The sequence below is a fragment of the Protopterus annectens genome, chromosome 6.part0 (assembly GCF_019279795.1).
Source record: "Protopterus annectens isolate FY-2018-M chromosome 6.part0, PAN1.0, whole genome shotgun sequence".
Taxonomy (NCBI): domain Eukaryota; kingdom Metazoa; phylum Chordata; order Ceratodontiformes; family Protopteridae; genus Protopterus; species Protopterus annectens.
In genome coordinates, this window is record NC_056737.1 from 782327581 (window position 1) to 782346368 (window position 18788).

The 18788-nt window shown below is 41.1% G+C and overlaps 1 protein-coding gene across 1 annotated transcript in view; it reads left to right on the plus strand.

Annotated features, from left to right (window-relative positions):
* The window catches only part of L3HYPDH (trans-L-3-hydroxyproline dehydratase), a 145737-nt gene extending 127181 nt beyond the window's left edge, over positions 1 to 18556 (plus strand). Inside the window, exon 5 of the mRNA XM_044074455.1 lies at positions 17277 to 18556. Within this exon, the coding sequence (XP_043930390.1) occupies positions 17277 to 17402 (126 nt within the window). The 3' untranslated portion in view covers positions 17403 to 18556. The remainder of the gene's footprint in view (positions 1 to 17276) is intronic.
* The last annotated feature ends 232 nt before the right edge of the window (positions 18557 to 18788 follow it).

Below are 18788 nucleotides of genomic sequence, written 5' to 3' on the forward strand. Positions count from 1 at the left end.
ACAAAAAATCAGGCAATCTACTATCAGAGGGTAGAAGTGGAGGGGAATGGAAGGAAAACTAGCCTTATTTGAAGATGACATTTTTATATGTATTAAAGACTTGGTAAAGATCTTTGATACTCTCAGACAGTTTACAAAAGTGACCGGGTACAAAATAAATGAAGGTAAGATAAAAGCTATACATGTAAACAGTGCTCCCTGGTGGAACTTGGAATCAACATTCCCTTATTTCAAGTTAAAATGTTTGTGAACATGGATTGTAAGGAGTTCTAGGGCCTCTCCTGAAGAAACATGGAAACGGAACATAAAGTAGTCAGTATGATAAAATGGAAATAATCGATATGTGATGTGGAACAAAAAAAATCCAAGCAGTAAAAATGTTTGTGGTTCCACTAATACTATATGCTTCACAATCATTTATTTATAACTCTGGGAAAAGTTTTTGGGAGTAGTGTAAAACGGATGGTGTTGAGATATGTATGGGGAGAGAAAAGACCAATAGTGAATTAGCAAGAAATTATATTACCAGTAGAGGATAGAGGTTTGACAGTTCTGCATTTGCAGAAATATCATACGACAGCATAGTTACAAATATTAAATTGCATAGAGAATAAAGATTACACTTCAAATTAGAATGTGATGCTGAAAGGAGGTAGAGATGAAATATTAGTAGGAAAATTGAACCTTTAGGAAAAAGCAATGTTAAGGACTGTGAAAGGTCACAGATAGGAGAAACGTATAAAAGTATATACAAAGTATTTAAAAACCCAGCATACCGAGCATGGCATTTTGAAGTTTGTGCCATAGGTCTTTGCAAGCAATAGAACAGGTTTCAGTCAGTAGTAGCAGAAGGCTAATGGCACAGACAGAAGTGTTATTTCTGGGAACAGTTGTGAGAAGGGGATGAATGGTTGACTTTGCAGGAATTATGTGATAGAACACATATTTTACTAAGAGAGTTAATGGAATACAGGAGAATGTATTGTATATTAGGAAATTTTGATGTTCATCGTGTTACACTGCTTCAGTCATTACACTTGGGTTATCCTGCCGTCAGGCGGTTCCCCAGTCGGCCTGAGTTCCACAGTCTTGGTCCGGCATCAGTTGCTGTCACCTCCTCCCTGACGTCAGTGCGACAGGGGTATATAAGATGCAGCTGATGCCATTTTCTTCAGTCTTTCTTGCCGCGCGGTGCCCGAAGCAAAAACAGTTCACAAGTGCCGGTCGGCCGACTCCTGAGATTTTCATTCCGAATCCAGAACCGAAGTCTTCTACAAAGGTAAGTACCCCGTTGGGGAAACTTTTTCTTGCCTCAAACCGATGTCAGTAAAAATTAGTAACTGTATTTCTTGTGGGAAGCAAATACCTCATAAGGATTTCCATTCTTATTGTATCCCATGCCTAGGCCCAGACCACGACGTCACTGGTTGTCGGTTTTGTGCTAGGTTTAACAAGCGCACTATTAAACGTCGGTTTGATTTTGTCCAACATTATTTTGGCAGAAAATTCAATTATACCATACCGTTGGAACTTCCGACGACCGGAATACATAAAAAGCGCAAAGACAAGGATAGGCATCCGAGGCCCAAAACTCATGACTAAGCCTCTTCTAGGCCAGTTGCCGGTTCTCCGGTTTTCAGCAAGGCGCCCGCAGCCTCTGACTACCATTTCTGTAGAGCCACAGGCCGCCTCTGACTCCCACATGGAGATGGCTGGGCCTTCGGATGCACAAGTTATTCAGACTACCGAAACTACCCCTTCAGAGGGATCCAGAGTAGCTGAACAACCCGCAGCTTCAGAGGGTGTTTTCAGACCTACTCAGTTAAGCATTAAATCTTCTGCCAAGTCTAAACCTACTTTAAAGACAAAGAAACAAATACAGCATTCTCCAGGACAGGCCTCCATGCCTAAGAAACAAATGCTCAAAATGGCCGAAGACCTAATCACTCTGATCAGGGGTTTCTATCCCCCTCCTGATAAAAGGCCTAGACAGGATGCAGACTATGACTCATCCGACCAGGTATCCATCTCTACAGATTCATCCTCAGACCTAGGATACTCCTTACCCCTTTATGAGGATTCTGATGCTGAGGAATCAATTCCATCAGCCTCTCAGCCTGAGGATTACTCCTTTGGGGAAACCTTACATACCATGAGGGAGCATTTCCATTGGGAAGGCCAGGATTACTCAGAATCCAAGAAAAGGTTCAGAGACTTCCTTTTATTACCTCAACACAGACCCCTTGCTATTCCGCCAGTGTTATATATTGTGGATGATGTGTATACTGAATCCAGCTTAAATCCAGATTCTTTACCTCCAGCCCCAGTTAAGCCTGACAGATACTAGAGTCCCTGACTCACACAAATTTCTTTATAAAAGTCCTGTTGCCGACCCTGAAACTATTTCTCAGGGACCCAAAGGGGTTAAGGCCTCATCAGCAAAGAATCCAGTCCCCTCTGACAGAGATTCCAGAGCATTAGACAGATGGGGGAAGAAAGTATATACGTCTGCAACTTTAGCAATGAGGGCCTTAAATTGCCAGTTTCACATGTTAAAATATCAGCAATTTTTGACGTCTCAGTTGAAACAAAAAATGCTTCCAGATTCAGATCCTCCTAATTTAAAGGAAATGCAGGATTTATTGCATGCAGCTGAACAAGTGGGGAAAACACACTTTGCAATGTGGTTTTGATTCTTTAGAGGCCTTCTGTAGAGCAGCTGTTACAGGTTCTGTCATTAGAAGGCATGCTTGCTTAAAAGAACGTACTTTACCAGATCATGGTAAAGCAAAACTGTTGTATGCACCTTTACAGCAGGATGTGTTATTTGGAGTTAAGGCAGAAGAGTTATTAAAGAAAATGGAGGATAAGGCAAAATCTATGCAAACAGTGAAGGATTTCTTACAGGTTCAGCCTCCTCGATTTAGCAGAAATTGGCCAACAAAGAATTGGTCCTTTCCAGTTTCAGCAGACCTCAAAGGGGCAGATACAGACGTCCAAGAGGTAGATGATAGTTCTACCCTTTACTACCTATGGGGAGTATTTGCTGGTATCTGAAAGTTGTTGATTGCTTTTCTTATGTATGTTTTATGCAAGAGGAGAGAACATACTTGATCTCATCATCACGAACATGGGAGCACAATGTTCAACGCCAGAAGTATACCCCTCACTGGTGAGATCTGATCACAAACTAATCTCGCTGGAGGTCCTCATCCCGCCCCCACCCGAAATGAAAAAGACCACAGTAAAGAACTTCTCGAAAGCCGACTTCACACTTCTAAAGACTAGTGTGGTCTCCTTTAAGGCCCCTGAGCCGGCGGTTAACATTACTCAAACCGCCGAATCACTTACAAATGCCTTCTACCAGCACCTGCAGGGCTGCATGGATCAGGCAATCCCAAGCAAAACAAAGACTCTTTGTACCAAAGGCAAGCGTCCAGTCTGGTGGACCCCAGCCATAAACAAACTCTACAACAAAAGGAGAAAGCTACTACAAGATGGAGCAAAATCCTTAAAAGGTAAGACACCGCTGATCACTATAAGTAAAAGCTAAGAGCTCTCATAAAATCATCCAAAGCTAATTTTGAGAAAAAATAGCTAAGGACTCTAAAGACAACCATAAGGCATTCTTTAGCTATGTCAGAAACCTAGGAGGAAACTCCCAGATATGCTCAGAATTAGTTCAAAATGATGTGAAGATTACTGATCCTACAGACATTGCCAACATACTGGCTGACAGGTTCAGTGCAAACTGCTCCCCCCCTCCCGCCCCTAAAGGAGAGATACCTATACCAAATGATTGTAGCCCCGCAAACATCTCTAACGCCAGGTGAGAACTGCTCTCCAAGGCAAAGAACACAGCATCCATGGGACCTGATGGTGTCCCCGGCTGTGTGCTCCATGAACTCAACGAGGAATTAAACCCACAGTTAGGACAGCTGTTTAATCTTAGTCTCGCCTCCGGATACGCACTCCAGGAGTGGCGCACAGCGACTGTGGTCCCACTCCACAAAGGCGGTGCCTCCACCGACCCTGGAAATTACCGTCCCATTAGCTTGACAAGCCTTATCTGCAAAGCCATGGAAAGGATCATAATGGATCTCATAAATAAAGACATAGGGAATTTGCAGACCTTGGATCCAACCCAGTTTGGCTTTGTCAAAGGCAGATCATGCCTTTTAAACTTGGTTGACTTTTTCGAAACAGTCACCAAGGCCATTGACGAGGGAAAGGCAGTCCATACAGCCTACCTGGACCTGGCGAAGGCTTTCTATACAATACCCCACTCGGGTATCATTGAAAAACTCATCAACTTAAATGTAAACCCATACATTACAAGATGGGTTGCAAACTGGCTGAGTGACAGAACCCACAGGGTCAGAGTTGCTGGGCGCCATGTCAGACTCTAAACCTGTCACAAGTGGTGTCCCACAGGGCTCAGTCCTGGGCCCACTCTTGTTTGGCATCTACTTTTCTGAAGTACAAGCAAACACAGGAGGGTTATGGCTGACAAAGTTCGCAGATGACTGCAAACTGGGCACTGTAGTTGAAAACACATCCGACACAGATATCCTTCAGAAGGGTCTCACAGAAACGGATAACTGGTGCCACAGCCATGGCCTCAAGTTAAATGCCAAGAAATGCATAGTCATACCCTTCGGGAAAAATAAGGTTACCCCTAGCTACCATATAGGTGGCAATCCCCTGAACACAGAAGAAGTTATTAGGGACCTGGGAACCCAGGTTGACAGTAGCCTTTCATTCGACACTCATATTGCTAAAGTAGTTAGGAAGACCTTCTACATTGCCCACCTTATCATGAAGGGATTCACATCTAGATCAAGGGAAGTCATATTCTCCCTATACTCATCACTCATCAGACCAATGATCGAGTACAATGCCCCATTCGGAATGTGACCCGACACTTGCAGCAGCTGGAGAGGCCACAAAAGTTCCTCACCAAAAGGATAAAGGGTCTCAAAAATCTGTCTTATGCTGCCCGACTGAAAGAACTCCAGTTATATTCAGTTGCGTACTGCTTGCTCAGAGGTGACCTATGCCTGACATACAAGGCCATGTCAAACCCAGATTTGATGAATATGCTTCATCTCAAAAAATCTAGATCCCTCAGAGCCACAAGGGCGGGTGACTTAAACCTCGACACGGTTATTAATAGGACATGCTGGAGGGATAGATTCATCACCCAAAGACTCCCTATGCTGTGGAACAAAATCCCGGTTTATGTGAGGCAGAGCACCTCGCTGGCCTTGTTCAAGAGGAATCTTGACCAATGGATGGGAGATCGCAGATACACCCCAGGGGTTACCTCAGTGTCACTGCTCGACAGAGGCACAGCTAAATAATGGGCATAGTTTCTCCAAACTAAGGGGTGGCGTAAGCCACAAAACTATGGGCTAGGCTTATAAATGCCCTCGGGCAGATAGCCTAGTATGAACCTATGAACCTATTTCTGCTATACACACCATGGGAAACCTGTACCTAACAGCATTAGATCTCACTCCACCAGGGCATTAGATCTCACTCCACCAGGGCAACTGTCACTTCAACTGCCTATCTCAGAGGAGTACCTACCAAGGACATTTTGGAAGCAGCAACTTTTCTGTACATACCTTCACCAAGCACTACCATCTGTCTCTAAACTCTAAATCCAGAGCTGGCTTCACCACTGCAGTGCTGCAGGGACTTATAGCCACCCCTAATGCCTTATAGTACCAGCCACCCTACCTCAGCTTTGGGATTTTACCCAAGTGTAATGACTGCAGCAGTGTAACACGATGAACATAGTACAGTTTTGTACCTACCATAAATGTAGATGTTCGAGTGTATACACTGCTGCAGTCCAGGTTACCCTCCCTCCTTCCCGTCTTACTTGCTGGTACGTACCTATGTCTTCTACCCTTTACTACCTATGGGGAGTATTTGCTGGTATCTGAAAGTTGTTGATTGCTTTTCTTATGTATGTTTTATTAGCAATTGGAATAGCCTACCTTCTTGGGGGCACCTGACATCTGGGGCAAGAAAAACTGAAGAAAATGGCGTCGGCTGCATCTTCTATACCCCTGTCACACTCGCTTCAGGGAGGAGGCGACAGCAACCGACGCCGGACCAAGACTTTGGAACTCAGGCCGACTGGGGAACCGCCTGACGGCAGGATAACCCAAGAGTAATGACTGCAGCAGTGTATACACTCAAACATCTACATTTATGGTAGGTACAAAACTGTACTTTACAGATGTGGGGAAGATGGAAAAGAAAAGTCAGAATTAAGTTAAGATTTTGATAGAAGCAGGAACAAAGTAGGTAAAGAACAGAGACTTAATGAGTAGAATGTATAAAGCCAATTCTTCATGAGATATGGAAAATTAAAGCTAAATGACAGGGTTGGCAAGAAAAGGAAGGTAAAGAAATAACTCAGAATTGGACGGTCATCTTTATAGCTCCTAGCGTAACTACCAAATCTATGAAGTTCAGAATATTTGCCTGGAAATGTCTGCATAAGTTTTTTTTTTTTTTTTTTTAACATGCCAAGTAAATTATATAATATGTTTCCAGGGGTAAGTGAAGTGTGCAGTAGGAGTGAGAGGAATAGTAAAGGAAAATGGAAGCACATATATTGGACTTGTAAAAAACTTAAAAGATATAAGAGGATTTAACCAATTTTTAAGTAGGAGACTGTTGAGAAGAGATCAGTTACTGGAATATTTAAATGTTAACTGAGCTGGATGGACTTACCCCAAATCAATGGACATGTAAGGGCTGTAATAACATTTAATAGTAGCAATGAAAGTAATAACAAGAAAATGGAAAACAATTTGGATGCCAATTTTGGGGAAGTTAAGCAACTAATGGAGGAAAGAAAGGAAAGTGAACGATAACTATTAAAACAAACCTCCAACTCCAAAAATACAAAATAGGTGTACCGTCAACCAAAAAACACTTGCAAATGCACTTTAAAATAGTAAAAATAAACACCATGGAGGGTCAAACATGGTTTAAAAACAATTTAATATTGTACCATAAAACAGAGTGCGTTAGTCTTCCCAAAAGAGACTTCATCAGAAAGAGTCTGAAGTCTCTGTTGGTTGATGAAAGTGCTCAACATTTTATGGTATAATATTAAATTGTTTAAAACCATATGTGGACCCTCCATGGCATTAATTTTTACTGTTTTCAAACCCCCAACTCCTTTCATGAAAAGTGGGAAGTGTGGGGTAAAAACATGTCAGAAATGATGTAGGACTATGGAGTCAAAAAGTTAATATCCAAGCAGAGGTAAGGAAGAGGTTTTGAGGCTTTTGAAGTAGTTGGGAGAAGGTTGATGGAATCAAGTATAGCAAACAATATGCATTTATCCCCAAAAGAGACCTTCACATGGTCTCAAAGTAGTCAGCTGTTCCTTGTCTGGTGGAAGGAGAAGAAACAGGTGTGCTGTTTGGACATCTAGGATGGCTTCATCCATCTCAAGATCGCAAATGACTCAAGGTTTTTTTTTTTACCTTAGAGTCATTTTCAGTTCTAGACTCTTCCATTTGATCTTACCCTAGCCCTGTGGGTGTTTACCAAATGCATATTTATGGTTGTAGAGCACTTGCAACTGTAGAAAGATAGAGTGCTTCCATACTTGGTTGATTGGCTCCTAGTTGCTCTTTCTATACAACAGCTAGTGCTGGTAAGGGAGTCTCAGATCTGCTTGACCCACTCTCTGCCAATAATATTGAATCGGGCTAAGCCCAGCTGCTCACATTTATAAACTGTAGTTTGGACAAAGGTTATACAGAAAGACTTACCACTCACAGAATCCTGTCCCTCCTGGCTACAGACTTATCTCTTCATGTATCTTTTCAAACCTCAGCTTACTTTTGGCTCAAGGTCTGATTTGCTGCAGCCCTCTCTGTGGTTCTTCATGCAAAATATCATGAGGTCCTTCAGTGATTGTGTCCAGTGGTTGCAAAAGATGAATGCTATAGTACATCTTATCTGCTTTTCTCAGGCCTGCAAATAGCACTTAATGCAGTGGAGATATCCCAACAATTTTTTTCTTTAGCAGTCCTTTCCACCTATTTACCCTTTTTTGATGATGTATCAGTCCTCAAATGGGGAGCATTTCAGTGAGCACACAGCTCAAGGTGTCTGGACATCATCAGAAACACACTGTCATATCAATGTGCTAGGGATAGGAGCAATCCTACTGACTCTCTAAGCATTCCAGGATGTTGTTGCCAAGAGATTTCTCAACATACAGTGGACAGACTGGCAGTCTTTTCGCACATCAGCAGTCAAGGGAAAACTCTAATCATATCTTCTGTGCAGACAATGTATATGACTGTGGGAATTGGAAATGTCCAGCAGCTCTTTCCTGGTTGCCATCCAAATGCCTGGGGAGTTGAGTTCTTTGATGGACAAACTAAACAAAAGTCTTGCTGCTACCCTATTAATGGCCCGTCAGCAGCAGGAAAGATTTTGTACAAGTGAGTGAAACCATGCTGTCATCTTTTTGCCTTCTTGGCTAACACCATAGGGCTGTGACTTATCCTTTATTTCATTGCTGGAAAGGCCCCCCCCAAGGGATGCAATGGCCCAAAGGACACCTGAACTGCTATACTTTTTTTCCATTTCCTTTGATGAAAAGGTTTGTCCAGAAGACAGAACTCCAGAGTCGAAGGCAGCATCACAGCTCCTTACTGATGCTGCAGATCTGGTTCCCACTTTTTTGCCTCATCTTTTAGAAAAACCCTTCTACTTTAGTCCTATGAGAATACTGCTGACCCTTTAGTCAGGCAGTTTTCACTCATATGCTTACTGCATGCAGTTTGCCATTTCCTGTACTAAGAACTAGTTCTTTTTTTTTTTCTAGAAGAGTGGTCCGTATCCTATTTTCTTTCCAAAAGTCCAGCTTAAAGCAAATTTATTGAGACAAATGAGCATGTTTTTGACATGGGCTAATACCAAGGGCTTAGATAACTTTGAGATATTCCAGGATTTCTGGAATAAGAGCATAACTATTTTTGAAATTGGTTTCCATTATTCATCTTGGGAACAATATTCATCAAGAGATCACAGGGGTCACAAGACACCTAGCTCTGTATGTCTTTACCCAGACACACTTAAAAGTTCTTTTCACCCTTTTTTTGCACATCATAGTTCAGTTTCACCCAAATTGAGCATGATGATCCTGGTTTAAATTTGTGTGTACCCATCCAATCATCTAGACTAGCCTTAAAGGTAACCCAATTACTACTTTGTTTCTCCTGTAGTGGTAACTTATTCAATGGGATACACTGAGTTAGGAACCTATCCTCCAGTAAGTCTTGTTTATTTGTTGGTAAGATTTAGGTCCCTAGTGTGGGCGTATGGAGAGCCATTGGTTTTGTGAAAAATTAGGAGGTCAAATAGTTTTGGGTCTTCCATAGCTCAAAAAGCAAGACCTAGATCACCTTATAATGGGCAGTAGATTACTGAGTAAAAGGAATGTCATGTTATATATCAGGATAGTTTTAAAAAATTAAGGCCTTTAATTTTCTGGGTTAGAAATTTTTGGAGCCTTTTCAGTTAAGTGATGGATCTGTACATATCAAAGCGGGGACTGCATTCAACAATGGGTCAGGTTAGGGAAGAGTACATTGGCAAGCCTGGGGATATTCCCTTGGAAATTCACTGGTTCAGATATAAGGATTTTCTGACTGTGGTGGAAACTTGATGATCAAGTGAAAGAGTTGTTTACATAAGTATCCAGGTCTCATATGACCCTGTCTATCTGAGGAGAAGTACCATTTTATGGTGTATGAAGTGGAGCAGCTTTTTTTTCTTTACTCATTTCCCCCGCTGCCCTTCTTCACCACAAGGGAGAGCCCATCATTCAAGCAGCCATAAGGGGTGGTTCAGGACCACATACACCAAACTGCCCAGAAGAGGTTGTACAGTGGTCTGACTGTAGATACCATCCTGTCACTTCTGCATGGGATATTCCCTCCAAGCAGCCCTGCCACTCATCTTGAAGCATGAGCTGATTCCCCTGGTTTCCACCTAGGATTTGTCATTGTCTAGTGCATCTCCAGGTATATGCTGTCCTCCCCACTCCCCATGAATGGTGAGCAGACAACACCCCTTGGCCTGGCCTAGTTCCTCCGAGGCTGGGACTACTTATAGAACCCCAGTCGTCTGGGTCACAGTCTAAGCATCATTCCTCTGTACCATAGATCCATGCTGGGTGCAGCATTTTTTGCTGAACATTATACTGTGATACACTTTTTTGCATTTAGCTTGAGAACACTTTCTGCACATCAGGTACGTGCATATTCCAGCCCTTGCTGGAGCTGTTTAGTATCAGTAAATGTTCAGATAATAGTTATCATCCATCAGTTTATTTTTGACTCTCTTTTCTAATATTTTTCAAGGTCAAGATTCTTATTTGTTGGCATTGTTGGTGCCTCTGCAGTGACATACAGTACCTCTGTATGACTTCCACATTGTTCTGAAAAAGACTGAGGTTTCTTTTGGACCAGCAATTGTAGCAGACTTAAAATTCCCTGCTGAGAAGACTTTTTTTTTTTGGTAGCCATTACATCAAGCATGAGGATATATGGGTCATGCTGGATTTTCTTCAGAGTACTTTGTTCAACTGAAACATTCTGTTGAGGAATATAATTACAGAGGTCCATAAAGGTGAAGAGCACATTAAAGTAAGAGAACTGCACTGTTGTGTTTCTGCACTGTTATGTGATGTGAATAGTTTTCAGGTGTAGAATTTAGGGATCTCAGGACACTGTTGGTAGGGTAGTTTCCCCTTGCCTGCATTGTGCTGTTTTGCAGTGGTGAAGTTGGTATATGTAAAGTCATGGAGTATTCTGTTAATTCGAAAGCCCAGGAGTTTTTTTTTTGCAGGTGTATTGCCTTCTGATGAAGTGACACACTTGAACACACAAGTGTACACACACATATAGATTGATGGATATCACACAGACACACACATACACAGACGCGCGCACACACACACACACACACACACACACACACACACACACGTACCTACTTCACTGCATTTGTAGTGTGAGATCTGCATTGCAAGCCGTAAGATTACACAGTAAGGTGAGTGTTGTGATTTTACAGTGACTTCTCCTTGAAATGTTAAGTACACCTACACACAACTGTATGTTCTGTAAACTGGAATGAAGAACAAGCAGTACACTGAATGGAATGATTCCTTGAGAGTCTCAAACCACCTTAAGTGTAAATGTTTCTCTGTCTTTGTAAATTATGTGTAGAGCTTTCTGTACTTTAGACTATAATTCTGGGATCCTGTTGGCAGAAGTGATGGCTGCTAAGCAGAGAACTTTCCAAAACTAGAATTCAAGAGTTGCGGAACTGGCAGATTCAAAAGGAAGCAGTTTTAGTTTTACTTTCACAAAATTTAAGTCCCGTGGAGAAGGGATGGGCCTCCTTGAAGGCTTCAAGTGCAGGTTATCTTTCATGAAGAGCTTAACTGCAGAGAGATTTGAAGGGTCCATAGGCAGACAGGCTGGAACTGCTAAGAGAAGTGTTTTTCCTCTTTCAGAACCATATTTAAAATATTTTGCACTTGACTGAGTATGACATCTTCTGACCTTCTATAACATATGGACTACTCAGGGGAAAGAACAACTGATGGTGTGGTACTAGCTAGAAATGTTCTATACTTTGAGACCCTTGAAGTTGGAGTGTATTCCGGATCCCTCTTGCTAGGTCAGTAATGCAATGGACTGGCAGCATCATTGGCTTCTCTAGGTATATTTGGATTAAGTTAGGAAACCGTGTCTGTCTAGACTAGTGAAGACTTGTAAGAATGACCCTTGTTATTTCTTTTCATACTTTCACCAGGACATTTGAAATGGGTAGGATATAAAGGAGCTTGCAGAAGGTCTCCTAATTATGCAGAACAGAAAAAGGCAGTGATTACACAGATTTCTGTGCAGGGATACCAAAAGCAGAAAAAACACTTTATTTGATGGTTGTCTGGAGATGCAATAGAATCCAGTTCACCACTTAGTTATAATCCTGATGAAGACTTTCAAGTTTAATTTCCATTTATGCCATTCTCTGAGAGTTTTTCTCAACTGGTCTACAACTCTGCTGAACTTTACTTCCTAGGTATGTAGATTGCTTGCAGATGTAGCTCCTCACTGATGGCCAGTTCCAAATACTGCATGGCCATCCTGCTCAGGGGATGAGAGTGGGCTTCCCTTCTGATTTTTCTATATTTACATTCCCTGGATTGAGTCTTGACCCGAAGGCTTAATGGGTTTAACAAGTAGCCATTATCTGGTTTACATTTATATGTCTGCTTTAAACCTTCCTGAGCAATGCCTTGCACGTTTTGATGGAGAGTGTGAGATCCCCCCCAAATGTGTGATCTGAGGTTGTCACAGTCAGTGCTGCTCAGTTTCACTCAGGAACAGTGATAGGGAGGTTGGGGTTGAGGGTGAATTGCTAGCCCACCAACAGAATTCCTTTCTGAGGGAGGGTTTGAGGGGAGTTTGTTTGCCTGGGTCTTGCTGCCATCAGAGGCTGTCCATGCCCATGCACCACTGAATGGTGTTGGGTGTGTAGCATTAGAATGGGAACTGACATGTGTGCTAGTGTCATCAAAAATACTCTGACTCTTAGCTGATTCTTCTTGGAAGCTTTTAGAAAAAACAGTAATTGACACAGAATAGAAAACCTACAAGTTTAGATGTCTGGGTCTGTTCCTAGGAGGAACATTATGTGATATGTAGACGGGCATGACTTCTGAAGGTTGTCAAAGTAGATGCCAAGGCTTAGAAGGCAATGGAAAATATAACCAATGTTTCTTTAGTTTCTTCAGAGAGCTCATCTAAATCAAGCAGTCCTCCTGATATGGGTAAACATGAATGCCCCTCATTTTCAGGTATATTTTGAGTGATGCTAAGCATTTGTTGAAGACTGTAGGTGCATTAGAGAGACCACAGGGCAAAGAGGTGAATTGAAACTGTGAGCTTTCTGTGACAAATCTGAGGCACAGTCTGTGAGCTTTGTGAATAAGGCATATGATCATAGGTGCCATTCCTGTCAAGTGCAACTAGGTAGACATTGTCTATTTGGGACTGTAGGAGAGGTGACTTGAAAATGCTGTCAGTTTCTTTATAGTTACAAAGCTGTAGGGACTGGACTGTCTTTCGTGGGTATTGGGCAAATCATTCCTTTTTCTGGTACTGGAATAATTTTTATGGACTTGCATTCCAAGAGAAAAATGAGTTTGGCCAAGTGCAGATCATAACTGGGCAGATGCAGCATGCTAGGAAAAGGTGGAAACTGCAGGCATTTTTTTTATAGCCCTAATTCACAGTTGGTCTTACTGTCTTGATCAAGCTGAGGAGAAACAAGTTTTTCATTTAAAAAAAATAGAAGAATTTTTCACCCAGGAGGTTTGGGGGGATGATTTAGGCAAGATGTGATTATATCTAGGAAGTAGCTACTACTGCCTGAAGAAGAAATGATCACTGGTCCTTTGCATTGCTACTTGGCTGACCTGTCTTTTCCTTCAAAATGATTGACTTTCCCAGACTTCTTTGTCTATGCTGATCCTTCACTTTCTGCAGCTTGTAAAATGGCTACTGTTTAGTTGGATAATCTGTAAAATATATTGATATAAAGGTGTGGAATAGCTTCATCATGGACTACATGTTTTTCCTTCTTTTAAAGATGTCTTAAAATTTTCTTGAGAGGGAAGGCCAGGAAAGTTTTCTTTATCTAGGGGTGCATTTAATATCTTCCCCTTGACCTCATCAAGTAAGGACTGTATTATTATCCCATTCTTGCTTCCTAATCACTTTTCTTATGGAAGTTGCCGTGAAAGGGGCATTTACTTCATCACAGCCACGTTTGATGGAGTGCTTCTGTTTTCTGGTAACAATCTGGATGAGTTAAATTCTCTTTTCCTTTACAGAATCATCAGATATGTTTTTAACAAAACAAAAAAAAAAAGATAAGATTATATCCCCCATATAGTGTATCTTGTGAGTCTGACACTTAATAGCATGGATTCTTAACATGTCAGAAGTCTAAACATTTTGCTCTCCTCTTCATTAGAGTTATTAAAGTTATTGGTCTGTAGTGGCAGATCTCTGAATACATCAAAGTAAAGCTTCTGGGCTTGCTACAAGCTTTTTATATATATTTGCTCTGTGTCAGACATTTTGGGTGTAGGGGGTTGGGAGTCTGGTTCTACTGAGATTTTGTCCTAAACATCATCTTTGGGAGACAATAAAATGCTGTTAGTGTTGTCACTGTTGTATCCTTTGGACGAGTGGTCTGCTGTATGTCAACTAGATCTTTCTGTACCAGGTCAGAGTCAGATTACTGTTTTGGAAGCGTTCCCTCTTTCTCTACCTTGGAAACCTCTTTGGGGCAGTAAAATGCTGTAATCTTTGTCAGTATTGTATCCTTTGGGTGAGTGGTCTGCTCCATGTAGGTTAGATCCCTCTCCACCAAGTTAGAGTCAAATTACTGTTTTGGGGTGCGTTCCTTCTTTCTCAGCTTTGTTAAAGGAGGTTGTGCAGGTGACTTGGAGTGGTTTTCTAGGCTTTTGTATTTATATATACTGTCTTTGCAGAACTGAGCAGAAACTAGGGCAGACAGCTGTTCAAATGAAATGGGTTTGTGTACTTGTGTCTCTGTTGTTTGAAGGGCTGAAGGCCCAACAGCTTCACAGAAAGTCCTGTAGGTTCAGTGGATGCCCCATTTGCTGGAAAAAACACCAAAATCTGAGACAAAGAAGTAGGAGCTGATTGGAAAGGGAGAGATCTATGATCCTTCATAATAAGGTCAGTACTGCCCACAGCCACGGAAGATTAGGCATTAAGCTGTTTATTAAAGAGCCAGGGCACTGCCCTGTTAATTGTTGAGTGTTTAGTGGACAAGAATTTGATTTGTCGATTTTGATTGAAGATCACTTCAGTGCAGTTTCTATTTATGGTAATGATATAGTTTGTATGGCCTTTTTTTTTCCATTTTAACACAGTTGCTGTGGAGTTGAGGGTGCAAGGGGTCTTATCTTTGTGATAATGCTTTTTATAAGTTTTTTTCTTTCCCTAGTTCAAGCTTTGGTTGATTTTTTTTTTCCTGGTTGAATCTTCAACATGGTGTGTACTGTGTCTCCTATATCTCACTATCAAAGGCATAGTTTTTAAGTGGTAGTATATCTACTTCCACATGGGCTACCACACATGAAGCTACTGTCTAAGCAGGCATTTGGACCAAGGATTGGCTGTACCTGGGGCTCAGGACCATCAGACCAAAGTTTGAGGATCTCTTCAACTGTTACTCTGTTCCTGCAAATGCCTTCATTAACAGGTTTTATCCTTGCTTCCTTTTCAGAGATAGTTACTAGGCATACAGTCCAAGAAACATTAATGGGCCTAGCCTAATATCCCAGTTGTCCTGGGGTACTGCCTAGTTAAATGACTTGCTCAGACTGTCACACAGTAGGCAGATGAAGGCTGAGGGAATCAAATCCTAGCCTACAGAAAGTAGCTCATTAGTAGTATATGGCATTAATCCTCTGCTCAAACTGCCAGACACCTACATTGGCCTTTACATCTTGGCATCTTGCAGTGTTTCTTTCCTGTGAGATTCTTTAAAGTTGTTCTTGTGCACTGAACTGGTTGAAGGCTTATCTGCTGTGGAAGGAAGATGCCATGTATCCTAGCTCACTATGATCTACAGAAATTGTTGTTTTCCAGCTGGTTGCATTACGGTATTCATGAAGATAAAGTAAACACTGTAAACATAATAATTTGGGAGAAATTAGTCTCCCGTAGGTATATTTAATAATTTTGGGGGTATATACCCCTAGAAGTCGTGTATCCACAATATCAGCTAAACCATCACAGTAACATAACTGAAAGAAGAGGCAAATGCAAAACAGATTGCTTTGCTGTGCCTCTAATTGGCTAGTGGAGTCTAGCAAGACAGATGGCTATTCACTTTTTCAGCAAAAATAACCAAAGAGGGTGCAGGGTACTGTTCCTTTATGGCTAAGTTTCTAAATGATGTCCTCATTGTGAGTAATAACCTAGCACCTAGTCGACATGTGACTGGAGCTGTATCCCCTTTGTTATTGGCACACTGGAGCAATAGTCCCGATGGTGAGAATCAACTTTTCTTCCCAGAGCAAAATGTTTCTCTTCTTCTTTCGGCTTTTCATGGTTAGGGGTCACAGTAGTGAATCACCTGTCCGCTCATGATTGGTAGTAGAGTTTTTATGGTGATGAGTTGCCACCCCGGTGCCCAACCTTCCAAAGATGGCACACACACGCACGCACTCGCGCCTAGGGCCAATTTAGTGTCCAATCCACCTACAGCATGTCTTTGGGATGTAGGAGGAAACCGGAGCTCCTGGAGGAAACCCACACGACCATAGGGAGGACATGCAGACTCAGCACAGAAGGCACCCCAGCTGAGGATCGAACCAGAGAACCTCTTACTGTGAGGCAACAACACTAACCGCTGCACCACCGTGGCCACCAGAGAAAAATGTTTATAAATAGTGATAAATGAGAAACAGAACAGTTGGTTAAAGCTTTTAGTTCACCATTTCTGATGAGTAAAGATGGATGCATTGCTATCTAGTATTGTGTGCTGTGGTACTTCTCAGGCCTCCAACTGAAAGAACTGCAGAGAAGAAAGGAAAACTCCTTTTTATTAACAAGACATATAGCAGTCAGTGTATTGACCTATTGATGGAGGAAGGACAGCTTTCCTGTGGCTGAGAGTCCCACATGCTAGATGTTGCCAGAGACATTCTTAAAAGATCTAGCTTTATGGTAGGTAATAACTATTATTTTGTCCACAGTCACTTTGTAGTGCTAATGCAGAATGACATCTTCCTGATTGCTTGACTTTCATCATTCCCCAACTAAGCCTTGTTGAATCACTAATTGCACATTCATTCCTAAACTCAGAGGAGAAGCAGAGAAATTATGATTAATATATTGTGGGGCAAGCTCATACTTAGAATTAAAAGAACAATGTTCAACATATTTTGTACTTGGTTGTTGTACTTGGTTGTCATTACAAGAAACAGTGAAATTCTTTATATTTTGTATGTGGTGTCATAAGAAACGAACTGAGGTTCTGTAGTTATGTTTTTAGAAGTCGAATTGTAAATCAAGATGGTGGAGAATAGTTTTTAGGGAAAAAAATTTATGACAGTTTTCTACAAATTGTTTAAAGTAATATAGATGCTCTCTGTTCTTTTCAAGGAAACCCAGTGTGGTGACTTCAAGGCAGTTGTTGTGGAAGTTTCTGGAAAAGCTCATTACACTGGGAGTACAAGCTTTGTTCTTGAAAACGATGACCATCTGAAAAATGGTTTTCTCCTGACATGATCTCAAGCAAATGGATAGGACTGTTTCAGAGAAGAAAAGCAGCAGAAAACAGATATTTGATTGAATCTACAAATCTCCGTATTACTGCAGAAATAAAGGACAGAGAAGTTGCATAATAAACCATTGTTTGGTTAGCAAAAAAGAAAGTTTAGAACATAAATAATCAGTAGGCTTTAGAAATACAGAAAGTATTGACAGACTGAACTATTAAAATACTGAGATGCAAAAGTGAGGCATAATTTGGAAAAAGACATGAGAAGTGCTGTACTTACACGACTGAAAATGTGTTACAGTACTACATTTTGCTCATGTGATTAGTATACTTTTGTAACTGCCTTTTGTTTTTTGCAAAAGAAAATATCTATATTTTAACCAGTAACCTGTCATCTGTCCCATTTTATACAGTGTTGGTATGCAAGTGTTTGTGTCAGCCAAGGGTGCAGTCAGGCATACTGTGTACTCATCTAAGTACAGTTTGCCAAGTGCTTTGAGGAGAATTTTTTTTTTACAGAAGCTAAAAGCTCTCTAATACTACTTTCCGCATACATAAATGTACAACTTAGTCTGTAGATTACTTGCATAAAGGTAAGATGGCTACCAATCTAAAAAGAACATTTTATGGCTGTAGGAGACATGAAATATGTTTCTTAAGTATACAGTATTTTGTGAGATGGTTACTTTTTTAAATACAAAACAGGGTGGGAGTTGAGGGCAAAGTGTGAAGTTATTAGCACAAAATGTATATTTCCTACTACATGCTAGTCTCAATTGAGCAGATAATCCAACAGTAGCTAGACTTTGTGCCTTTCAGTAAGCTATTATTATTTCCTACACATTTATTGCATAGTGTTTCTGTGTATACTCCTTTTAGCCTCATTGTATAACATAATATACTAATTACCTGCTTAACTATATTCAGTTTTATGTTTTTAAATGTGGTCCTGTCCAGTATCTAGTTTCATGTGGGCAGAGAGGTATGCTAAAGGAAAATGTTCCAGGAGTTAATACTGCTTTTGTGAACTAGATTCATTGTCACAGCAGATGTAATCAGTATCATCTATAGTTCTGTCTAGAAAGGTGATTGCCGTCATGCTGTACTGGTATATATACCTAATAAGTAATTAAATAAATAAAAGAAGTGGTAAGACAGAGCATATCAGTCGTATACTTTTTCATTCTTGGCTTTTATATGCAACTTGCTTCGTAGTACCATAAATTCTACTGGTCGGCAACTGCAGGGCCCTGCAAGAGAATCCATGACTTTGCCTGTAATAGCTGTCCGTGAAAAAATGTAGACATGATTGCACTGACAAGTGCCAAAGATAGGGTGAACTGTAGAAACTGACACAAATATACAAGTGCCTTGTCAGACTCATGGACTTTACA